At 39.6% G+C, this 25662-nt stretch overlaps 5 protein-coding genes across 6 annotated transcripts; 3 read left to right on the top strand and 2 right to left on the bottom strand.

The window, feature by feature from the left end:
* Positions 1-621: 621 nt before the first annotated feature.
* Positions 622-5000, top strand: LOC136277737 (tripartite motif-containing protein 3-like). Its single transcript, XM_066160340.1, has one exon. The coding sequence runs from the start codon at positions 1777-1779 to the stop codon at positions 3799-3801; it is 2025 nt and encodes a 674-aa protein (XP_066016437.1). The 5' UTR covers positions 622-1776; the 3' UTR covers positions 3802-5000.
* Positions 5001-5646: 646 nt separating this feature from the next.
* LOC131776787 (crooked neck-like protein 1) lies at positions 5647-20818 on the bottom strand. Of its 2 annotated transcripts, none has more exons than XM_066160342.1 (12): positions 16166-16302; positions 12915-13115; positions 12386-12445; positions 11894-11974; positions 11101-11166; positions 10767-10847; positions 7967-8062; positions 7027-7128; positions 6700-6764; positions 6297-6387; positions 6121-6213; positions 5647-5858 (listed from the first exon to the last, which is right to left on the bottom strand). In XM_066160342.1, the coding sequence occupies exons 2-12, from the start codon at positions 13059-13061 to the stop codon at positions 5736-5738; spliced, it is 1005 nt and encodes a 334-aa protein (XP_066016439.1). In that variant the 5' UTR covers positions 13062-13115; positions 16166-16302; the 3' UTR covers positions 5647-5735. The 2 variants fall into 2 exon arrangements, with proteins under 2 accessions (XP_066016439.1, XP_066016440.1); XM_066160343.1 differs by lacking the exon at positions 16166-16302 and adding an exon at positions 20686-20818 and having other exon boundaries at positions 5763-5913.
* Positions 14176-16720, top strand: LOC136277735 (E3 ubiquitin-protein ligase TRIM71-like). The gene has a single exon (XM_066160338.1). It carries the CDS (start codon positions 14176-14178, stop codon positions 16366-16368), a length of 2193 nt encoding a protein of 730 aa, XP_066016435.1. The 3' UTR covers positions 16369-16720.
* On the top strand, positions 17603-21573 carry LOC136277736 (tripartite motif-containing protein 2-like). The gene has a single exon (XM_066160339.1). The coding sequence runs from the start codon at positions 17836-17838 to the stop codon at positions 19861-19863; it is 2028 nt and encodes a 675-aa protein (XP_066016436.1). The 5' UTR covers positions 17603-17835; the 3' UTR covers positions 19864-21573.
* Positions 21574-21575: 2 nt separating this feature from the next.
* Positions 21576-25561, bottom strand: LOC136277740 (crooked neck-like protein 1). The gene is made up of 8 exons (XM_066160345.1): positions 25432-25561; positions 24634-24714; positions 23672-23764; positions 23011-23112; positions 22668-22732; positions 22240-22330; positions 22064-22156; positions 21576-21802 (listed from the first exon to the last, which is right to left on the bottom strand). The coding sequence occupies exons 1-8, from the start codon at positions 25489-25491 to the stop codon at positions 21680-21682; spliced, it is 708 nt and encodes a 235-aa protein (XP_066016442.1). The 5' UTR covers positions 25492-25561; the 3' UTR covers positions 21576-21679.
* Between the last annotated feature and the right edge of the window lie 101 nt (positions 25562-25662).

Below are 25662 nucleotides of genomic sequence, written 5' to 3'. Positions count from 1 at the left end.
TTCCGATGCCCGGAGTGTCACGCGGAAATCGATTTACTAGAAGGAAACCGCTTCGATCATTTGCCCATCAGTTTTTTCCACAAGAGTTTGTCGAGTCTCCTCGCCGTTCGACAAAGTGGTGATGCAAGTAGCATTGCTTGTTCCCATTGCAGAAAAACCAACTCTCAGATGTACTATTGCTTTGATTGCGGACGATTCATGTGCCTGGATTGTTTCAATGCGCATCAACTGCTGATTGCAACGTTTGAGGGACACAAAGTCACGCCAGTTGAGGACTTTAAAGAAGAGGATTACGAAGCACTACTGAAGCGACAGCCATTTTGCTCACAACAGTTCCACGAGAAAGAAGTCACACGGTTCTTTTGCTCGCAGTGTCAAGTTTGCATTTGTCCAATCTGCATTGTCACGGATCATCAAAACCACATCGCCGTATTGTTCGACAAAGCAGCACACGACAAAAAGAGAACATCATGTCTGGCGCTAAGATCATCAAGGAAAAAGAAACCCAACTTTGTCAAGTCATCAAGGAGTTCGAAGAAACGATTTCTGAGCTTGATAGAAATTTCGCAACAGCCAAGCGAGAAGTCTTGCGAACAGCCGAACAAATGATAGCAAACATTCGACAGCGCGAGTGAGAAGCGATTGTATCCCTGGAAACAACACGCGTGTCGAGAATTGAGAAGATTAACGCGGCTAAACAGGAAGTAAAATCCCTAGTAAAACAAATAAGCCAAGCAGCTGAGTTTGCGGAGAATCTGGTGCAGAGAAGCTCAAGCTCGGATATAATGCAGAACAAAGAAGCTTTGAGGCAGAGATTTCAAGAGCTTCGTGAGGTTGAAGTTCCAAAACATCACCAGACTACATTTGCCAAATTTAACGCGGCATCCCAACAAGACTTGAAACTGGGTTTTATTCAACTCGCAGCTAAATCAACTGTAGAAGGACTGGACCAAACTTTCCAAGCTGGTGTAGAAGCAGAGTTTACCTTGTGTCCACACACAACAGAAGGAGAGATTAATAACCAGGCCGATCTTAACGATCAAGTTGAATTTCTGATAAAATCCATCAAAGATGTCACAAACGTGACTGTTCACGAAAAAGGAGACGGCAATCTTACGGTGAAGTTTACACCTATAGTGCCTGGCGCCTACAGCGTTGAGGTGAAGATTAATGGCGAAAAGCTTTCTACCTCTCCGTTCCCTTTGGCAGTGAAAGAACGTCAACTTGTCGTAGTTGGTGAGTTGGACTTGAAGTTCAACCAAGGGCAGGAGTTCAAGCGACAAACTGGAATCGCTGTAAACACGCAAGGCGACATAGCTGTTGTAGATAATCTTGGACACTGTGTTTTTTGTATTCAATAAAGAAGGGAACTGTTCAAAACAAATTGGAAAAGAAGGAACACATCCTGGACAATTTAAATATCCATATGATGTGTTATTTTTAAACAACAAAGATTTACTAATTGCAGTACAATCAAATAATAGAATCCAACATATAAACATCCAGACAGGATCTGTTGTAAAAACCTTTGGAAAAAAAGGTGAGGGAAAGACTTAAGACTCCACTTAGTATTTGCCTTGACGATAGCGAATTAGAACGTAAATATTTTTTTAAGGGGATTGCACTCGCGAGGGGTCAATACGTCCTTCAATGTGATTGGTCACAAAAACTTAGCTGTTATGGACTTTGTTATGTCCTCGTGGCATCAAAAATTATTATTCACAATTGTCCGTCTGTACTCGTCGCTAGAATAATCTGTACTTCAAGGCGATCGTGATGGAACCTCTCGTGGAAAACCTCAAGAAACAAGCAACATGTTCAATTTGTCTCGATACTTACACAGACCCCAAAATATTATCGTGCTTCCACACTTTTTGTTGTAAGTGTTTGGAGGAACATGCAAGAAACACTCTCAGAAAAGGCAAATTCAGATGCCCCGAGTGTCAGGCGGAAATCAATCTACCAGAAGGTAATCGCTTCGACCGTTTGCCCACCAGCTTTCACCAAAATAGTTTGGTAGGTCTTCTTGAAACGGAAGATCGCGAGGCCTTGCTGAGGCCGCCATTTTGCTCGCAACACAAGAACGAAAGACTACGATATTTCTGCTCTACTTGCGAAGCGTGTATTTGTCCTGTTTGCTTAGCCAAAAACCACCGACGCCATGAGTTCGACGTTATTGAAAAGGCAGCGGAGAAGGATACGAAATTCATCATGTTGAACGTCCAGACCATCAAGGAAAAGGCAAACTTCTTACAAGAAGAGATAAGAAAATTTGAGAAAACCTCTAAGGATGTGGAAACGATTATCGCAATCGCTAAACAAGACGTGTCTGAGGCAGCTGAACACGTGATCACAAAGACGCGACAGCAAAAAAAAGAGCTCTTAGAGTCCTTAGAAATGACGCGTAGAAAGAGAATAGAGCAAATTAACTCGGCTAAACAAGAACTGGAATCGCTGGTAAAACAAATACACCAAGCGGCTCAGTTTGCGGAAAATCTCGTGCAGAGAAGCCCAGGCTGGGATATTATAAAGACCAAGACAACTTTGAAGCACAAATTTCAAGAGCTTCGTGAAGTTGAGATTTCAAGGCATCATCCAAAAACATTTGTCAAATTTACCGTGGCATCCCAACAAGACTTGAAACTGGGTTTTATTCAACTCACCGAGAAACCGGCAAAAGCAGCTACATCAACTGTAGAAGGACTGGATCAAACTTTCCAGGCTGGTGTAGAAGCAGAGTTTACGTTGTGTCCAAAAACAGCAGAGGGAGAGACTAGTTACCAGGCCGATCTTAGCGATCAAGTTGAATGGCTGATAAAACCCACCGAAGATGTCACAAACGTGACTGTTCAAGCAGGAGAAGAAGGCAATCTTAGATTGAAGTTTACACCTAAAGTGCCTGGTGCCTACAACGTTGAGGTAAAGATTAATGGCGAAAAGCTTCCGACCTGTCCGTTCACTTTGCCAGTGAAAGAACGTGAACTTGTCATAGTCGGCGAATTGGACTTGAAGTTCAACAAAGGGCAGAAGTTCCGTGGACCAAGTGGAATCGCCGTTAACAAGCAAGGCGACATAGCTGTTGTAGATAATCTTGGACACTGTGTTTTTGTATTCAATAAAGAAGGGAACTGTTTGAAACAAATTGGAAAAGAAGGAGTAGATCCTGGACAATTCAAACATCCCACCGGAGTGTTATTTTTAAACGACCACGAAGTTCTTGTTATTGATACGTTTAATAATAGAATACAACACATAAATATCCAGACAGGAACTGTTTTGAAAACCTTCGGAAAAAAAGGTGAGGGAAAAGGACACTTTATGGTTCCATATTCTGTGCACCTCGATCACGCAAACCGTTTAATTGTCACTGAAACTCGCAACAATAGAGTTCAAGTAATGTCAAAAGAGGGCGAAGCTCTATTCACAATAGGAGACAGTGGTCCAGAGAAACTAAGCACACCATACAGCTGCATTTCTTACAAAAACATTTTCCTGGTAACTGAAAGAGACAATCACGTCATAAAAGCATTCGATTCGTCAAAGACTTTCCTGTACAAGTTTGGCGAAAAAGGGAATCAAGACGGACAGTTCAACAAACCCTGTGGCATGTGTTTAGACGGCTCTGATAACCTTCTTGTTTGTGACCATCTCAATAACAGAGTTCAGCAATTTTCTTTGGACGGTCGCTTTACAGGCAAAACTACCGTTCCTTTAAAAGATCCACTTCGAATTGTAACAGCGGCAGATGGGCGTATACTAGTCACAAGCCATACAGCTAGGAAAATATACATTCTGAGGTAAATGTGTTATAATTCTATGAATCATTCAAATGCTGTATGCCAGTGAAAACTTAAGTCGAATCATTCAATTTTTTTGAGCAAAATTTCTTCAGAAGCAGCAGAAACACTCAACGGTGTCAATGCATCGTTAGCCCTCAAATACAGAAGCCAGGGGGAAGGGGGTTAGCGCAAAATTGACTAACACCCCAACAGCAGTCAGATACATAGGAAAATTATATTCAGAAAAGGAAACTTAAACGAGTCTAGGATATATTTAACTTTTCTTCATGTGGTGTGCCTTTTACTTCATTCTTTCGAATAAGAAGACCAGATATTTCAGGAAGACACAACCCTCATCAGGGCAAAGAACTATCATATGGTCTAATGTAATCTGGACAAAACTTCACTGAATAGAGCAAAAAAAAAAAAACCAAAAGAAAAAGAGACAATCAATGGGACCTCAATTTTCTGTGCCTTGTACAAGAGGTTTCAGGTAGTTAGCTATAAAATGTTTCAATTAGGTATATTCTTTTAAATGAATGATGTAGTCTAGCTATCCGTGTCTTTTTCACCAATGATCTCCAAAGTGAATTGAAGGGAGTTTGCTTGCTCCAATGTTATTTGATTGGAAGTTGCAGAAAGACCATGGCCAAGTGACTTCACCCTTTGAATGCAAAGATCCAATTAATAATTCTCCCCACTGACTTTCATACATTTCTCTATAAATCCGACACGAGAATTTGATGTTACATCAGAATAACACCCACCAGCTGATAAGCTTGTATCTTCTCATAACCTGTTTGCAAGATAACATTTTGCAATTGCAAGGAGAATTTACATGTTAATCATCTCTTGGAGTTAAAGAGTGAAGGCACTGGAATTGAAATCTAGAGTTCCCAGGTCCTAACCATCCACTCTGTCTCCAAATGAAATTTGTTTGTCTTTACTCCCAAGATCCATTTGTTCCCAGTCCCTTGTAAACAACCAGCTGGTTTGCGTCTGATAAGTTGAAATTTCTCACAACTTAAAAAATATTTATATACATGTTTATATGACATACCCATTTAGCACTCAGGTGAATTTGTTTTCCTTCTTAATTCCATTTTACCAATCCTAACCAATTGATGCACTGTACATACATAGTAATTCTAAGAGTAAACTGTACTTCATTTTTTGGGAAGTTTTGTAGTTTCGATGAATAAAAATATTTTAAATACTTGACTTGTACTCATTGTATTCAATTTTCAGTCACACTCTATTCAGGGCTCATAACCAAATTAATCTTCAGCCAATGTGAATCTTCAAAAACTTTGCTCATATTTTCCATTGACACAATCACTGTATAAAAATATTTGATCATTCAGGAACTTTTTCATCTAAGTTTGGAAAACAAGGGAATCAAGATAGACACTTCAACAGATCCAATTGCATGAATTTGGTCAGCTTCAAAAATATTTTTGTCTGAGACCATTGCAAAGACCCTTCAGACCCTAAGAGTGACCAGCATCTAATTACCCCCCCCCCGACCCTTCCCCCCCCCCCGAACCAAATATTAAGGTCACGACAATTAAGGAGGGGATCACCAACTAGAGAAGCTCTTGATTGTTAAATAAAAAGTCTCCTTGTCAATACCTTAGGAAATGCATACAGAACAGTATGGAGAATATGCATACTGATGTTAGCATTAAAGGGACAACAGAGATCTGTCAGCAATTTGATTTGGACGTCACGAACTCATGAAGCCACATTTGTGCCCCTTACACCTCCCCCTCTAATACTTCTACCCCACCCCCACCCCTTGTCAAACTACAAAACCACTTCTTTAGGACTGACTTCAACACTTTACAGTGAACAGATTGAAGTTTTATTCTATTGTTTAGTAAACATTCTGCACACAATTAGTGATATTTATACGACAGCAAAAAAACCAGTAGCCACAACAACAACAACAAATAATTATTCCATTTGTTGTTGGTTCTTTTTCCAAAGCCTGGCCATCTGGAGCAGTTTAAAGTTAGGCATGTTGGCTTCATCGTCAGGAAAGATGTAATCATAGTACTCTTCCCATCCAGCGTCTGACCGCAAGGAAAAATATTTTAATAGTGTTTCAAATCTCCATAGAAAAATGTAAAATCTAACAAAGAGAAAAGAAAATTGCAGTGAGGATAAAGTATTATACACGCGGCTACGAATTATATCTGATAACAGCTGCATTAGGAACAAAAATCGTAAGCAAACTGAATACAGAATCGATATGTCACGCGACATTTTGGCTTAGGCAACGGATTGCGTGACGACAGACGATCGAAGTTATTTGAATACGTTTGGAGAGATTTCTTACTCCGTCGTCCGTTTGTACTTTTCTCCTCTTCTTTACTCGACGAGGCATCTTTTTCTTGATTTTTTCGTGTGAGCTTTCGTCTCCATATTCGTCCTAGAGGATCAAAATAATAAAATTAAATCGGATTCGACCTTTCAAAAAAGTTTCTTTATTCGTACAACCAATTTTAATAATACCTCGAACTCTTTCCAGGCTTCCAGTACCATCACTCGTTCTTCTTTCTCCTCTGCGTTTCTGAGAGATTTGCTGGCGCGTTCGTAAACAGTCCTGAAAATTAATATTTATAGTACAAACAAAATAGAGAACGGTGAGGATTCAATTTCACAGATTTTTTGGTAGCATTTGAAGCAGTAGAAACTATTTCAAATTAAATATTCCATCATGAATCCTCTCCTACAGAACAAATAAATCTTCCATTGAGTTGTCCGCTCTGGGGCTCTCCGCAAAGGTTCATCGGGCGTTGCGTGACTATAGGCTTTCCTCTTATGAACGCGGGCGTTGCGTGACCGTTGGCTTTCCACTTATGAACTACCATGGTCACGGTCTCGATCGAGAATGTAGGATAGCCTTTTTACACACCTTGCTTGTATGACGCTTTCATCGGTTGCTGTAGAGGCCTCGAACTGTGCAAAACTAATCCAAACCTATAAAGAGAACATTTCAGGAGAATCACAGACGGAAACTAGAGCCTTGCACAAGGAAAGCGAATACAGGGAAACATGGCTGCAAATTTGCTTCGACATGTTCGCGGTTAATGATGAAATTAACGACACACTACACTTTTGCGAGGCACTAAAAACGATCATACTCGAATAGAAAGAAATAATGGAAATATTTACTCTTGCAAAAGAGATTCAACAAAATAGCAGAGATCGAATTTAGGGAAAAATAATTAAAAAATACTACCTTGACGTGTTGCGTTCGTTTTAGTAGCCTCTCATACAGATCTCGTGTTTTGTCGTACTCTTCCAAGTTTATCTCAAAATCTATGTAAGCTTTCCATAAAACCTAAGAACAAAAAAAAACTACAGTTCTTCGCTTGCTGCTAGATGTTTTAATAAAATAATTTGAACAATTCAAAGAGGGGGAAACGAGGGGAAATTTCGTGAAAGCTGAGTAAAAGAAGAGGACTTATATTAAAGTTCACACGGCAACCTGGTGGACAATCAGACATAGTTTGATGCTACTCTGGTTTACAGATTTAATGAATGTAACCAAGAAGTTACAACTCATAGACCCAACGTTTCGACACTCCTGTCTAGTGCCTTCATCAGGGGTGATCTAAATGCTGCAACAAGAGGTCCTTTTATATGATCACTAATTAGCGTTTTTTTTCTTTTTTTGGACGAGGTGTAAATAGGCGCCAGGAAGCAAACCGCCATCGTCACGATTTAAAGGAGCGTGGTCGGAGTTAATATGCCAAGCCTCCAAACAAAGGCGCTGGTGGTAACGCCCATTAGTGGTGATAATTTTAGAAGAGGACTTTTCCTCAGCTTACAATGATGAAAAAATGATGAACTACTAATTTCTCGTGAAAACATAACTTCCGGTTTTAATCCAAGGTGAAAATTACAGTAATTAAGGGGAGACTAATTCCGGACTTTGACAACCGACCGCTAAATACGATGCCGCTTAATACAGGTTCCACAAATTTGCATATCTGTCGAGGTTTGTTCTAATTTCGAGAGCACAATTAAAGACCAAAAGTATTGTTACTCTTCCGAGATGGAATGGAAACACCGCGCAGGTCTTCCCACAGCCGCCGTTTGAAGCCTGGAACTGGCAACAAATAAAACAGAATATGCCGTGCGTTGAGTTAAATACACCCTTCATTGCAATACATTACCTCGGGCATATCAAGCAAAGGTTGGCTAACAGCCAGTTCAAACAGCGCACGTGCCCTGTCAGCATCACCAAGAATGGTTTCCATCGTGCGGATTGTCTACGGAAAAAGCATTCAATGTACCTCTGAAATATTAAACTATAATATTGTGGCTTTCTATTTCGCTAATTTTCTAACTTGAAAGTGAAATTTTTTCCCTCGTCATTTTTACCTTTTCTCCGAGCGGTTGCGTGAAATTAACAAGCCGTTTTTGATCAAAACACGACCGAGCGAAGGGTCTCGGGTGATATCTCTTTTACGCAGGCGCAAACTAAAAATGTATCGTCAGAATCAAAAAGAGGAACAAATTTCCTTTGTTTTGATATGTAAAGTGTCGAACAAAAAGCAGATTTACGCTCGTCAAATCGCGTTTCAAAACAGCTTTATTTCCTCCTTTTGATTTTTTCTTATTTTGTAAGCGTGAAAGCAGTAGGAGAGGGATCGGGAAACTCAGAAAGCGCTTCGAGAATTAATCTGCCATCGTTTATTTACAAGATAAACAGGTAAGATTTGTGATGTTCGTTGAAATATGAATTCTAAATAAATGCCCCTTTTAAGCTTGTTCGCTGGATTTTTCGTAAACTTCCCTGATTAATTTTTCGTTTCAGCTTACTAATCTATACTACTTCAAAGCAATGTAAAGACAAAGACGGAGAACCATGAGTCGTTCCTTTCAACAATCGTAAACAAAGTGTTTGAGCAATCAGATATACGAGGTGTAATAATCAATAGCCGTATATCAGAAGTCTTCAGAAAGAAAGTATTCTGTCTTCAGAAAGCTGTCAAAAAAGCTAGTAATCGTGGAGGAAGGCAACTAAATGCACTTCTTAGCAAGTTGGAAACGGGTCCTCGGTATCGATTTAATATCATATCAATCTCAATATCATACAGTTTTGTATCTTTCTTCCGTGGATTCGCCTTTCTAACGAGGGTGTATGTTGAGTGTTCATTGCAAAATCGCTTTGTTTTTTTTCATTTCCCTCTTTGGCCTGTCTGCTATTTTGAAAATTCGTAACGGAGAGCATGCGCATTACGTGGGGTTAGTGGTTGCGTACACCTGGAACCGAGAAAAACAAATGTTCGTCGCACTGGGGAAAGAGTTTGATATGATTACAAATTCAGTGCGGAGATGAAAAAGCATAAGCTATTTACAATCAGAGTCACCTTTTTAAAAAGAGGTGTTGAAGGTGTTCACTCAAACTTTAAGAAATATTCTGGAATCGTGAATTTGACTTAGAATTGGATAAAAAAAAAACCAGTCTGATAGTAATCAATAATATAAGAAGCAGGAGTTTCCAGGAATTCCTGTGCGAGGTTAATTTTTACCAGAGAGATTTACAACTAGAAAATTGTCATAATTAAAAACATAGCTTATCACAAAATAGTACAACAAGATCTAATCACCGTAGAAACGGAGCGACTGTTTCCGTACCAAATTTACAACCGCAATAAGAAAAAGGTGAAAGAAATTGTACTTAGATGAGATCGCCAAAAGGAATAAGAAATAATCAACCTGTCTTATTATAATTTTTGTATCGAATGGCTTAAAGTAATATAATATTTCCATTCTTTTTCCCAACACCAATATAAGGAAACCCTTACAATATTTCAGATTAAATATCGTTCTATTTTTATCGTTTAACACACATTATCCAGCAAACTCAAACTTATCAGGTAGAAGTCTATATCTTGATCTAACACCCAATTCTCCCAACGAATTTACGAGGAAATGTGTTGCAGCTAGAGAGGAGAATTGACAATCTTATCTTGGGAGTTAAAGGGTTAATCTGTTACCTTTCCCAAACTATTTACGGTACTTTTCCTTCTTCACATATCTTACACATAGTCTCCCTTGACTGCCGCACATTTAATAAACATATCGTCGGTTTAATTTCGTTCCCTTAGCTTGATCATTGGGAACCTTAAGCTAACCCCAACGTCGACAGCAACGAGGAAGTGGAAAAACAAAAGATCTAATAAGCAGAACAATAGCTCAGCTCGTGCGATTTAAAATTTGTACATTTCTTAGCCTTCCTCTGCAAAACAACGACGTGAAATCACCAAAATTTGCGTGGTCTGAGAAAAGAAACTCCGAAGGCAAATTATTTATGTAGTGCCGTAAGAGACAATAAACACGTCCAGCCATTTGCAAAATCTTAACTAAAAAGATAAATTCATTTCTTGATCGACGTCTCCCTCAGCGTTGCCGTCCTAACCGCCCAAGATCCCTGTTTGTTAATATTCATGCCCTTATTTTACTTGTTTTGTTTTTGTTCATTCGTGTGGGCGCGCGACTGGACATTCCTTCGATCCAGGCCTGCCTTCGATCGTTTGTTCTTACGTTTGTTTAATCAAACGTTTCTTAGTTTCTCATTCCTAATTCGATAACCTTCCGTCTGTTTTCAAGTTTTGTTCTTGTCAAACTCCATCTATAGTTAATTGCAAGTGTTCACAGAAAAGCACACTTATGAAACAATAATAAAAAACAACTACTTTAACAACATAAAACATTCTCTCCTAACCTTGACCCATGTGGTACAATTTGCAGGTCCCTAATAATATTCATGCCCTTATTTTACGTGTTTGTTCTTACGTTTGTTTACTCAAACGTTTCTTAGTTTCTTCATTCCCAGTTCGATAACCTTCCGTCGGCAAGTTTTGTTCTTGTCAAACTCCATTTATAGTTAATTGTGCGGCACACTTATAAAACAATAATAAAACAACTACTTCTCAACAACAATAACATAAAACACTCTCTCCTAACCTTGACCCATGTGGTACAATTTGCAGGATTAAACTCCAGGAATTTCTCGTACAACTTACGACAGCGATCAAATTCTCGAAGCTGTTAAAAGCAAAACGGACAAAGAGGCAGAATTTGCATCACAAAGGGTAACTAGAGACACCGCCACGGAGTCGCCATTCGTGTCAGCTAAAAAAGTAACCAATATTTCTAAGAAACACAAAAAGTCGAGAAAAAATACGAATTGAAATGGTTAAGGAGTGGAAGGGGGAAGGCTTAGAAAATCACTTCGATAAAGATTTTTAGATTAAGGTCTCAACTCCTTAGAGTTCCTTTTCATAATCTTTCAACTCACCTGTAACTCGAGACCGATGTATTCTCGGAAGAGTCGGTCTTTGGGACATTTCCCGATCGCTGTGCCCTGTGACGAACACAAATAATACATTAGCAGAGCGTGTGTGAGGCCCAATGGACTGGACTGGCAGTTCGGGAAGCTGGAACACGGATTGAAAGTTCCTGACCAGGCCACTTTTTATGTTGTTGGATGGGGCCAGGAGAAAACGATGTCCCATTGTTTATGTCTTGATGAGACACAGTACCTCCTTCCATCTCCCTCCATTCAGTAGGCCTTAAGGGGGGAGGGGGGAGGGGGGAGGTTGGAAGCCTACGATGAACTACCACATATCCAGGAAGAGTATCACTACTCATAGTAACTTCATTCTAAGAAATCCGCGATTATCTTCGCCGATGTAAACCATTAATTTCGTGGGAAGAGTCGTGGAACTCTAGCGCGCTAATGGATTAGGCGGATCATGATTTTTTGTTCACAACAAATCTTTGCATTTCTACCACCCAAGCTCGTTTTCGTTGGCACCAAGCCATCTCAAGTATTGTCCACTGTAGTCAACTTTGCACCAAGTACCCTCGTAACGTTTTCCCAAACAGTTCGCCGATACCCAATCATACCTCTTGGTTCAGAGAGGCACTGTGAAAGTAACTGTCTTGCAAAAGAACACGCCACAATGACCCGGGACGGAAAGAGAATAAACACAATCTGATCTGCAAACGGTTCCCTCCTCACCCACTTTTGAGCAAGACTACGCCCGCCCGCCACTCATCCAGATGATGAAATCTCCCATGACACTCACCAACGCCTGCCGTGCTGCCTTGAGATCCTTCTGGCGGATTTCAAACTGTGCATACAACAGCCAGACTTTACCGAAAGTGAACTGGAAATGAAAAAATAAAAAACAGACGTTCACTGCTTAATCTCGTTAAAAAGAAACTGAAATATATCCAAAACCTTCCTTATCCTTTTGAGCACAAATTAAAGACAACAAAATAATACTTAAATGGAAAAGCAAAGTTTCCAACAACATGAAAAAATCCTAGTTTAAGTTTTACTCTGTCAAGCCAAATGAAGACGTAAAGGGATTATAGACTTGGGAACATTGTCCTGACATAACACTAAATTTCTATGAGTACCCAACAAAGAAAAGATTGGTTATTAGTTGGGAGAATTAGGGTTTCAGAAATAATCAGACAGAGTAGGGAACGTTGTAATGTTCAAGCAGTAGTATAGTACAGCATATAACAACCGCTACGCGCTGCAAATAAGGTAGTTCTCAACAGTTGTTTACCTTCTTGTGTGGTATAAGATCCAAACATGCACGATACACCTGTCTTGTGTGGTCCATGTCCTGTAACAACAAGAATCAGACGGATACAAGAAAAATTTAAGTTTTCAATGTGGAATAAAATTTACCTCTGCACTTTGGAGAAGCGTTGGCACCAATTTCTAATAGTTCACTTGCTAAACTCTGGAACTAGAGGTCTGTGTTCGACCCTTCATTGTGTTCCGTTCATAAGCATTAAACTTTAATTTTGTAGTGCTTCTTTTCACCCAGGGGGTACAAGTCCGAGTGAGTACTAGTGAACTGCCATGAAAACCTAAGGAAATCGTCAGGGAGGGGAGAGGGATAAAAACAAACCTGGGGAGTAGGGTGAACTAAGATGGACTAGCTTTCCATGGAAGGATATTGACAAAACCGCTCTAATCCACCTTAGGTAACAAAACCCGGATTAAGATGAAGAACTTATACGAGTCAGTTTCTTCTGCAGACTTGATCTACATCTGCGTAGGCCAACAGCTGCAAAAATAGAACAAACCTTGGCCAGAAGTTCTTCGTACAGCGCATAGTTGATCCACAGGTAAATGTATCGTCTCCATAAACGCTTTTCCTCGGCGGGTGGAATATTGGCGATGGCTCTTTCGTAAACTTCTCTCACTGCATCGGGATCTGCCTCACTTTCCATCAGACGAAGGTAATCAAACCACGCGTCGTAATTATTCGGATTTGTTTTCACTTCCTGGTGAATAAAACGAAAAATAGAAGGTTAAATGTACTAGTTGTATATGCTAGCTTTGACACGACGTAAAAATGAAGCTGCATGCTACAGGCTTTCCCTTTAATACTTTTCTCTGGCAGTGTGGAGGAAAAATTGTGATACGTTTTTCCTTGACAAATCGCCCGGCTCAACTAACTGAAATATCTGAAATTTTTTCCCTTGTCCCTTCACAGATTTAAATCCCCGCCCAGAGCACGAAAGACATAGGAGCCTCAACGGAAAATTTAACGGTTGCACATGCAAGGGACTGTGGGTAGTGATTTGTATTCCTTTTCTTTCGCACGAGATCGCTCGAGCGCGCTCGCTTCGCGTTTTCTCGCCTAACAATTGCTATACCGAAAAAAGGCAAGACAGCTAAGGAAAGATTAGCTTCTTGCTTGAATAGATAACTTGACGAGGTGACTTGCCAAAGAGAACCTCTAAAAGGACGAAGTCAAAAAGAATTGCTACAAAGGCACTTGAATAATTTCGGCTGAACGCCTGAAGTTAAACAATGCGTGACCTTGTTTCTTCTCGCACGGAATTTGCAACAAACATCACACACTGCTTCTTTTTTCTTTTCTTTTTGTTTTTTTCCATCAGCCCCCAAAACTATAGAAACAATCATCCATGTTAAAAAACATTTTTATGATATTTTTTAATTTTACTAAGTTTAATTTTACTAAGTCCTTTCCTGTGGAGTGACAAATTAACTTCACCTGAAAGCATTCTAAGGGAAAAAATGAGGTAAGATAGGAAAACATAAAAAGTCGAAACCAAAGAATGAGCAAGTATAAGGCAGAGTCCAAATGAAGATCCTCAAAAATTAGGAGGAAATTTTTCACAAATTGCCAAACCGTGACTTTCAGAAGAATATCACTTTAGGGTTTAAAAAGGTCAGCCAAAACAAAGAGTTTGATTGGTCAGTGGCAATCAGTCGATACGGACTTTGTTCTGTTTTCATGGAAACCTAAAAATGATATCTTCTTTCAAGCCATTGTATTAAGAGTCTCCTGACAGTCTACTTTGATTCGCTTTGAAGATGGAGTCTCTTTTGAACGATCTCAAGAAGCAAGTTACTTGCTCAATCTGTCTTGATACTTACACCGAACCTAAAACTATTTCATGTCTTCACACGTTTTGTTGCAAGTGTTTAGAGAAGCATGCGATAATGAGCCAGAGGCAAGGAAAATTCCGATGCCCGGAGTGTCACGCGGAAATCGATTTACCGGAAGGAAACCGCTTCGACCATTTGCCCATCAGTTTTTTCCACAAAAGTTTGTCGAGTCTCCTCGCCGTTCGACAAAGTGGTGATGCAAGTAGCATTGCTTGTTCCCATTGCAGAAAAACCAACTCTCAGATGTACTATTGCTTTGATTGCGGACGATTCATGTGCCTGGATTGTTTCAATGCGCATCAACTGCTGATTGCAACGTTTGAGGGACACAAAGTCACGCCAGTTGAAGACTTTAAAGAAGAGGATTACGAAGAACTACTGAAGCGACAGCCATTTTGTTCACAACAGTTCCACGAGAAAGAAGTCACACGGTTCTTTTGCTCGCAGTGTCAAGTTTGCATTTGTCCAATCTGCATTGTCACGGATCATCAAAACCACATCGCCGTTTTGTTCGACAAAGCAGCATACGACGAAAAAGAAAACATCATGTCTGGCGCTAAGATCATCAAGGAAAAAGAAACCCAACTTTGTCAAGTCATCAAGGAGTTCGAAGAAACGATTTCTGAGCTTGATAGAAATTTCGCAACAGCCAAGCGAGAAGTCTCGCGAACAGCCCAACAAATGATAGCAAACATTCGACAGCGCGAGCGAGAAGCGATTGTATCCCTGGAAACAACACGCATGTCGAGACTTGAGAAGATTAACGCGGCTAAACAGGAAGTAAAATCCCTAGTAAAACAAATAAGCCAAGCAGCTGAGTTTGCGGAGAATCTGGTGCAGAGAAGCTCAAGCTCGGATATAATGCAGAACAAAGCAGCTTTGAGGCAGAAATTTCAAGAGCTTCGTGGGGTTGAAGTTCCAAAACATCACCAGACTACATTTGCCAAATTTAACGCGGCATCCCAACAAGACTTGAAACTGGGTTTTATTCAACTCGCAGCTGAATCAATTGTAAAAGGACTGGACCAAACTTTCCAAGCTGGTGTAGAAGCAGAGTTTACCTTGTGTCCAAACACATCAGAAGGAGAGATTAGTAACCAGGCCGACCTTAACGATCAAGTTGAATTGCTAATAAAACCCACCGAAGATGTCACAAACGTGACTGTTCACGAAAAAGGAGACGGAAATCTTACGGTGAAGTTTACACCTAAAGTGCCTGGCGCCTACAGCGTTGAGGTGAAGATTAATGGCGAAAAGCTTTCTACCTCTCCATTCCCTTTGGCAGTGAAAGAACGTCAACTTGTCGTAGTTGGTGAGTTGTATTTGAAGTTCAACCAAGGGCAGGAGTTCAAGCGACAAACTGGAATCGCTGTAAACGCGCAAGGCGACATAGCTGTTGTAGATAATCTTGGACACTGTGTTTTTGTATTCAATAAAGAAGCGAACTGTTCAAAACAAATTGGAAAAGAAGGAACACATCCTGGACAATTTAAATATCCATATGATGTGTTATTTTTAAACAACAACGAATTACTTATTGCAGATCAAGCAAATAATAGAATCCAACATATAAATATCCAGACAGGATCCGTCGTAAAAACCTTTGGAAAAAAAGGTGAGGGAAAAGGACACTTCAAGAATCCACTTCGTATTTGCTTTGACGATACAGAACGTATTGTTGTCAGTGAATTCTCCAACAATAGAGTTCAAGTAATGTCAAGAGAGGGCGAAGCTCTATTCACAATAGGAGACAGTGGTCCAGAGAAACTCAGCACACCATACAGCTGCGTCCCTTACAAAAACATTTTCCTGGTAACTGAAAGAGACAATCACGTCATAAAAGCATTTGATGCGTCAAACACTTTCCTGTACAAGTTTGGCGAAAAAGAGAATCAAGACGGACAGTTCAACTCACCCCGTGGCATGTGTTTAGACGGCCCTAATAACCTTCTCGTTTGTGACTATTTCAATAACAGAGTTCAGCAATTTTCTTTGGACGGTCGCTTTACGGGCAAAACTACCGTTCCTTTACAAAGTCCATTTCAAATTATAACAGCGCCAGATGGGCGTATACTAGTCACAAGCCTTGTAGCTAAGAAAATATATATACTGAAGTGAATGTTTTACTATTCTACGAATCATTCAAATGCTGCATGTATGCCAGCAGAAACTAAAGTCGAATCATTCATATTTTAAAGCAAATTTCTTACACAAACAGTCTTTAGAGAACAACCTGTCGACAACGACCGTTTCTACAAAAACTCGTGCAAGCAACAATTTTATCAACAAAAATGTTACGGGTTCACAGGATTAAATGCATATCTCAACAAATTGTTTGATAGTAAAAGCATATTTCAAAGAAGCGTCGCCTGTACGTAGACTGCTCAAAATTTGTAAATTTAGTCCTTCACGAGTGTGGAACAATCTTTAAGACCGAATCTGACAGTTGATGAAAAAACAAGGGGAAGAGGGAAAGAAGCTTTAAACACATTTATAAGAACAATAAAGGGCGATAATATCGTTAAATGATGAGAGTCTCTCAAGCACGTTTAGCGCTTTTCAACCTTGCTTATCTAAATCTCTCCTCGCCATAAGACCCCGAAGTTTTCCTTTCAGTAACAAGCCATGAATTATTTGCTATTTCATTAACAATAAAACTCAAACAACGGATTTTCTAACAATAAAGCTTTCAGACAAATAGATATTTACTTTTAAAAACGCACGAGATAATCAGTTTAACGTTACAAAAAGGTCAACTAAGCCAAACAAAAGTGACAAGACAAAAATAGATCAGCTCACACGGACTTTGTATTGTTTTCTAGGAATCGGAAACAAAGGCTGTTTGTTCCAATATTTTTAAAACATTTTCTGTTCTTAGAGAAAGCCACCGGCAAAATTGTTTTACACGAACGGGACATCGATGACAGTTTAAGACCAAGACGTACACTCTAACCGCACAGGACGGATCTGTTGTCTTGTTGTGAATCGATTGTGTTGTATGATTTGTATGATCGTCGGGGTGAGGGTAGACCCAAAAACGACTGTTGCTCGTGAACGCGACAGACCGTTTTGGCGTTAGCCTATCCAATTAGTCTTTGAGCGCTCTGCGTGACAAAACTGCTGGAAAGTTATAGTCCTGCATATGTGGCTGAATACAGTTAATAACGTTACACTGCTTCATTCAGTTGAATTCCAATCATTAAACCGTTGCCGCAAACATCAAAAAGGCTCAATCAGCATTAAGTAATCATGCCCTCTTGATTACCAAAAAATCCCTCGTGATTAATAAAAAATGTCATCAGTCTCAGCAAATCAGCTTTCAGACATTTTGTGATAACATTTTAAAGGAGCCTTCCACGGTTTCAAGGTTTCAGCCCGACCGACTAAGTCTATTCATTTTACACGAGGAAACAACACTGACATAACGTTACAAAAAAGGTCAACTACGTCCTTGAATGTGATTGGCCGCAAAAACTCAGCTGTCATGAACTTTGTGCTGTTTTCTCGTAGTTAAAAATTAAATCTTTGATTTCACAATTATCTGTTTGTATTCGTCGCTTCAATAATCTGTACTTCAAGGCGATCATGATGGAACCTCTCGTGGAAAACCTCAAGAAACAAGTCACATGTTCAATTTGTCTCGATACTTACACAAACCCCAAAATAATATCGTGCTTCCACACTTTTTGTTGCAATTGTTTGAAGGAACATGCAACAAAAACCCACAGACAAGGCAAATTCAGATGCCCCGAGTGTCAGGCGGAAATCAATCTACCAGAAGGTAATCGCTTCGACCGTTTACCCACCAGCTTTTACCAAAATAGTTTGGTAGGTCTTCTTGAAACGGAAGATCGCGAGGCCTTGCTGAGGCCGCCATTTTGCTCGCAACACAAGAACGAAAGACTACGATATTTCTGCTCTTCCTGTGAAGCGTGTATTTGTCCTGTTTGCTTCGCCGAAGATCACCGAGGCCATGAGTTCGACGTTATTGAAAAGGCAGTGCAGGAGGATAAGAAATACATCATGTTGAACGTCGACACTATCAAGGAAAAGGTAAATTTGTTTCGAGAAGAGATAGGAAAACTTGAGAAAACCTCTGAGGATGTGGAAATGATTATCGCAATCGCTAAACAAGAAGTGTATGAGGCAGCTCAACACGTGATCACAAAGACGCGACAGCAAGAAAAACAACTCTTAGACTCCTTAGAAATGACGCGTAGAGAGAGAATAGAGAAAATTAACTCGGCTAAACAAGAACTGGAATCGCTGGTAAAACAAATACACCAAGCGGCTCAGTTTGCGGAAAATCTCGTGCACAGAGGCCCAGGCTGGGATATTATAAAGACCAGGACAACTTTGAAGCACAAATTTCAAGAGCTTCGTGGAGTTGAGATTTCAAGGCATCATCCAACAACATTTGTCAAATTTACCGCGGCATCTCAACAAGACTTGAAACTGGGTTTTATTCAACTCACCGAGAAACCGGCAAAAGCAGCTACATCAACTGTAGAAGGACTGGATCAAACTTTCCAGGCTGGTGTAGAAGCAGAGTTTACGTTATGCCTAAAAACAGCAGAGGGAGAGATTTGTAACCAGGCCGATCTTAAAGAGCAAGTTGAATTGCTGATAAAACCCACCAAAGATGTTACAAACGTATGTGTTGAAGAAAAAGGAGACGGCAATCTTAAGCTGAAATTTACACCTATAGTGCCTGGCCCCTACAGCGTTGAGGTGAAGATTAAGGGCGAAAAGCTTTCTACCTCTCCGTTCACGTTGGCAGTGAAACAACGTCAACTTGTCGTGGTCGGTGAATTGGACTTGAAGTTCAACAAAGGGCAGGGGTTCAAGGGACTCACTGGAATCGCTGTAAACAGGCAAGGCGACATAGCTGTTGTAGATAATATTGGACACTGTGTTTTTGTATTCAATAAAGATGGGAACTGTTTAAAACAAATTGGAAAAGAAGGAGCAGATCCTGGACAATTCAAATATCCAGCTGGAGTGTCATTTTTAAACAACAACGAAATTCTTATTGCAGATAGATCAAATAATAGAATTCAACAAATAAATATCCAGACAGGAACTGTTGTAAAAACCTTTGGAAAAGAAGGTGAGGGAAAAGGACACTTTCATAATCCAGTTAGTATTTGCCTTGACGATACAGAACATATTGTTGTCAGTGAATTCTCTAACAATAGAGTTCAAGTAATGTCAAAAGAGGGCGAAGCTCTATTCACAATAGGAGACAATGGTCCAGAGAATCTTAGCAAACCAAGCAGCTGCATTCCTTACAAACACATTTTCCTGGTAGCCGAGAGAGACAATCACGTCATAAAAGCATTCGATTCGTCAAACACTTTCCTGTACAAGTTTGGCGAAAAAGGGAATCAAGACGGACAGTTCACTTCACCCTGTGGCATGTGTTTAGACGGCCCTAATAACCTTCTTGTTTGTGACTATTCTAACAACAGAGTTCAGCAATTTTCTTTGGACGGTCGCTTTACGGGCGAAACTACCGTTCCTTTACAAAGTCCATTACAAATTATAACAGCGCCAGATGGGCGTATATTAGTCACAAGCTATAGAACTAAGAAAATATACATTCTGAGGTAAATGTGTTACAATTCTATGAATCATTCAAATGCTGTATGCCAGCGAAAACTTAAGTCGAATCATTCAATTTTTTTGAACAAAATTTCTTCACAAGCAGCAGAAACACTCAACGGTGTCAATGCATCGTTAGCCCTCAAATACAGAAACCAGGGGGAGGGGGGTTAGCGCAAAATTGACTAACACCCCAAGAGCAGTCGGATACATAGGAAAATTATATTCAGAAAAGGAAACTTAAACGAGTCTAGGATATATTTAACTTTTCTTCATGTGGTGTGCCTTTTACTTCATTCTTTCGAATAAGAAGACCAGATATCTCAGGAAGACACAGCCCTCATCAGGGCAAAGAATTACCATATGGTCTAATGTAATCTGGACAAAACTTCACTGAATAGAGCAAAAAAAAAAAAGCAAAAGGAAAAGAGACATAATCAATGGGACCTCAATTTTCTGTGCCTTGTACAAGGGGTTTCAAATAGTTAGGTAAAAATGTTTCAATTAAGTATATTCTTTTAAATGAATGATGTACAGTTTAGCTTTGTGTCTTTTTCACCAATGATTTCCATAGTGAATTTAAGGAGATTGCTCCAATGTTATTTGATTGGAAGTTGCAGAAAGACCATGGCCAAGTGACTTCACCCTTTGAATGTAAAGATCCAATTAGTAATTCTCCCCACTAACTTCCATACATTTCTCTATAAATCCGACAAGAGAATTTGATGTTACATCAGAATAACACCCACCAGCTGATAAGCTTGTATGTTCTCATAACCTGTTTGCAAGATAACATTTTGCAATTGCAAGGAGAATTTACATGTTAATCACCTCTTGGAGTTAAAGAGTGGAGGCACTGGAATTGAGTTCTAGAGTTCCCAGGTACTAACCATCCACTCTGTCTCCAAATGAAATTTGTTTCTCTTTACTCCCAAGATCCATTTGTTCCCAGTCCTTTGTAAACAACCAGCTGGTTTGCATCTGATAAGTTGAAATTTCTCACAACTTAAAAATATTTATATACATGTTTATATGACATACCCATTTAGCACTCAGGTGAATTTGTTTTCCTTCTTAATTCCATTTTACCAATCCTAACCAATTGATGCACTGTACATACAGGTAGTAATTCTAAGAGTAAACTGTACTTCATTTCTTGGGAAGTTTTGTAGTTTGGATGAATAAAAATATTTTAAATACTTGACTTGTACTCATTGTATGCAATTTTCAGTCACACTCTATTCAGGGCTCATAACCAAATTAATCTTCAGCCAATATGAATCTCCAAAAACTTTCCTCATATTTTCCATTGACACAATCACTGTATAAAAATATTTGATCATTCAGGAACTTTTTCATCCAAGTTTGGAAAACAAGGGAATCAAGATAGACACTTCAACAGATCCAATTGCATGAATTTGGTCAGCTCCAAAAATATTTTTGTCTGAGACCATTGCAAAGACCCTTCAAACCCTAAGAGTGACCAGTATCTAATTACCCCCTCCCCCTTCTCCTCCCCGAATCAAATATTAAGGTCACAACAATTAAGGAGGGAATCACCAACTAGAGAAGCTCTTGATTGTTAAATAAAAAGTCTCCTTGTCAATACCTTAGGAAATACATAGAGAACAGTATGGAGAATATGCATACTGATGTTAGCATTAAAAGGATAACAGAGATCTGTCAGCAATTTAGTTTGGACGTCACGAACTCATGAAGCCACATTTGTGCCCCTTACACCTCCCCCTCTAATACTTCTACCCCACCCCCACCCCTTGTCAAACTACAAAACCACTTCTTTAGGACTGACTTCAACAACAAATAATTATTCCATTTGTTGTTGGTTCTTTTTCCAAAGCCTGGCCATCTGGAGCAGTTTAAAGTTAGGCATGTTGGCTTCATCGTCAGGAAAGATGTAATCATAGTATTCTTCCCATCCAGCGTCTGACTGCAAGGAAAAATATTTTAATAGTGTTTCAAATCTCCATAGAAAAATATAAAATCTAACAAAGAGAAAAGAAAATTGCAGTGAGGCTAAAGTATTATACACGCGGCTACGAATTATTTCTGATAACAGCCACATTTGGAACAAAATCATGAGTAAATTGAAAACAGAATCGAAATGTCACGCGACATTTTGGCTTAGGCAACGGATTGCGTGACGACAGACGATCGAAGTTATTTGAATACGTTTGGAGAGATTTCTTACTCCGTCGTCCGTTTGTACTTTTCTTCTCTTCTTTACTCGACGAGGCATCTTTTTCTTGATTTTTTCTTGTGAGCTTTCGTCTCCATATTCGTCCTTGAGGATCAAAATAATAAAATTAAATCGGATTCGACCTTTCAAAAAAGTTTCTTTATTAGTACAACCAATTTTAATAATACCTCGAACTCTTTCCAGGCTTCCAGTACCATCACTCGTTCTTCTTTCTCCTCTGCGTTTCTGAGAGATTTGCTGGCGCGTTCGTAAACAGTTCTGAAAAATAATATTTATAGTACAAACAAAATAGACAAAGGTGAGGATTCAATTTCACAGACGTTTTGATAGCATTTAAAGCAATAGAACTATTTCAACTTAAATATTCCACCATGAATCCTCTCCTACAGAACAAATAAATCTTCCATTGAGTTGTCCGCTCTGGGGCTCTCCGCAAAGGTTCATCGGGCGTTGCGTGTCTGTAGGCTTTCCTCTTATGAACTACCATGGTCACGCTCTCGATCGAGATCTGGCGTTGTATGACCGTAGGCTTTCCACTTATGAACTACCATGGTCACGGTCTCGATCGAGAATGTAGGATAGCCTTTTCACACACCTTGCTTGTATGATGTTTTCATCGGTTGCTGTAGAGGCCTCGAACTGTGCAAAACTAATCCAAACCTATAAAGAGAACATTTCAGGAGAATCACAGACGGAAATTAGAGCCTTACACAAGGAAAGCGAATACAGGGAAACATGGCTGCAAATTTGCTTCGACATGTTTGCTTCGACATGTTAATTAATATCATGATGAAATTAACGACACACTACACTTTTGCGAGGCACTAAAAACAATCATGCACGAAAAAAGGACATAATGGAAATATCTGCTCTTGTACAAGAGATTCAACAAAATAGCAGAGATAGAATTTAGGGAAAAATAATTAAAAAAATACTACCTTGACGTGTTGCGTTCGTTTTAGTAGCCTCTCATAAAGATCTCGTGTTTTGTCGTACTCTTCCAAGTTTATCTCGAAATCTATGTAAGCTTTCCACAAAACCTGAGAACAACAAAATCTACAATTATTCACTTGTTGCTGCTAATCAGACTCACAGAAATGAGTAACACTGTTAGTATTTTAAGTACTCTGTCAAAGTCACTTCCGTTCGGCGAGAGTGATTCTCTATTTCTACATAACCTTCAGAGGAACTTACACCGCGTACTCGTGCTTGAAACAAATTTTAAGAATACGAATGTTAATAGTCGAAAGGAAGTGAAGCATTTTCACTAAAAATGATGAACTACTAACTTCTCGTGAAAACATAACTTCCGGTTTTAATCCAAGGTGAAATTACAGTAATTAAGGGGAGACTAATTCGGGACTTTGACAACCGACCGCTAAATACGATGCCGCTTAATAGAGGTTCCACAAATTTGCATATCCGTCGAAGTTTATTCAAGTTTCGAGAGCATAATGAGAGACCAAAAGTATTGTTACTCTTCCGAAATGGAATGGAAACACCGCACAACTTTTCCCACAGCAGAAAAAACAGAATATGCCGTGCGGTGAGTTAAATACACCCGGTGAGTTAAATACACCCTTCATTGCAATACATTACCTCGGGCATATCAAGCAAAGGTTGGTTAACAGCCAATTCAAACAGCGCACGTGCCCTGTCAGTATCACCAAGAATGGTTTCCAGTTCGGCGTACTAAAAATAGAAAAAAGGAGAAAACAGAGCAAATGTTTCAATAACAGCCGACTACCAGTGGTTCACTATCGTCGATCTCTCACTGCCTCGATCGAAAAGTGCTCTATTTGCAAGTTAACCCTTTCACTCCCATTGGGTGATCAACGTGTAACTTCTCCCTATAATATGAATACATTATCTAGCAAACTCAAACTTATCAGGTAGAAGTCTATATCTTGATCTAACACCCAATTCTCCCAACTAATTTACGAGGAAATGTGTTGCAGCTAAAGGAGAGAATTGACAATCTTATCTTGGGAGTTTAAGGGTTAATCTATTGTCTTTAACGAATTATTCCACGGTACTTCACCTCTTTTACATATCTTACACATTGTCTTCCTTGACTGCCAAATTTAATAAAGATGTCGTCAATTTAATTTCGTTCCATAGCTTGATCATTGAGGACGTTAAGCTAACCCCAGCCTCGACAGCAACGAGGATGTGGAAAAACAAAAGATCTAATGAGCAGAACAATACCTCAGCCAAATTCAATACTGTGATCATTTATCAGCCTTCCTTAGGTCCTGCTTAAGGTCCCTGTTTGTTAGTATTCATGCCCTTATTTTACTTGTTTTTTTTTGTTCATTCGTGTGGGCGCGCGACCTGACATTCCTTCGATCCAGGCCTGCCTTCGATCGTTTGTTCTTACGTTTGTTTAATCAAACGTTTCTTAGTTTCTCATTCCCAATTCGATAACCTTTCGTCTATTTTCAAGTTTTGTTCTTGTCAAACTCCATCTATAGTTAATTGCAAGTGTTCACAGAAAAGCACACTTATGAAACAATAATAAAAAACAACTACTTTAACAACATAAAACATTCTCTCCTAACCTTGACCCATGTGGTACAATTTGCAGGATTAAACTCCAGGAATTTCTCGTACAACTTACGACAGCGATCAAATTCTCGAAGCTGTTAAAAGCAAAACGGACAAAGAGGCAGAATTTGCATCACAAAGGGTAACTAGAGACACCGCCACGGAGTCGCCATTCGTGTCAGCCAAAAAAAAGTAACCAATATTTCTAAGAAACACAAAAAGTCGGGAAAAAATACGAATTGAAATGGTTAAGGAGTGGAGGGGGAAAGGCTTAGAAAATCACTTCGATAAAGATTTTTAGATTAAGGTCTCAACTCCTTAGTAAGATTAAACTGCTTCACTCAGTTAAATTGAATCAATAAATCGTCGCCGCAAACGGCAAAAGGTTCAATCGGCATCAATTAATCACGCCCTCTTGATTACCAGAAGTGCCCTCGTTATTAAGAAAGACAAATATGTCCTCTGTCTCAGTCAATCAGCATTCAGTAATTTTGCCCCGCATATGACAACATTTTAAACGAGCGTGTCACGGTTTCATGGTTTCAACGCGACCGACTAAGTCTATTCATCATAAACGAGGAATGAACACTGACATGACGTTACAAAAAAGGTCAACTACGTCCTTGAATATGATTGGTTACAAAAACTCAGCCGTCATGGACCTTTTCTCGGAATCAAACATTAAATCTTAGATTTCACAGTTTGTTTGTATTCGTCGCTTGAATAACCAGTACTTCAAGGCGATCGTGATGGAACCTCTCGTGGAAAACCTCAAGAAACAAGTCACATGTTCAATTTGTCTCGATACTTACACAGACCCCAAAATAATATCGTGCTTCCACACTTTCTGCGTTAAGTGTTTGGAGGAACATGCAAGAAAAACCCACAGACAAGGCAAATTCAGATGCCCCGAGTGTCAGGCGGAAATCGATTTACCAGAGGGCAATCGCTTCGACCGTTTGCCCACCAGCTTCATCCATAATAGTTTGTTAGGTCTCCTTGAAACGGAAGATCGCGAGGTCTTGCTGAAGCCGCCATTTTGC

This window comes from Pocillopora verrucosa, chromosome 13, assembly GCF_036669915.1.
Source record: "Pocillopora verrucosa isolate sample1 chromosome 13, ASM3666991v2, whole genome shotgun sequence".
NCBI lineage: Eukaryota > Metazoa > Cnidaria > Anthozoa > Scleractinia > Pocilloporidae > Pocillopora > Pocillopora verrucosa.
The sequence above is the reverse complement of the archived record's forward strand: the minus strand, read 5'-3'. Positions and strand labels throughout refer to the sequence as shown.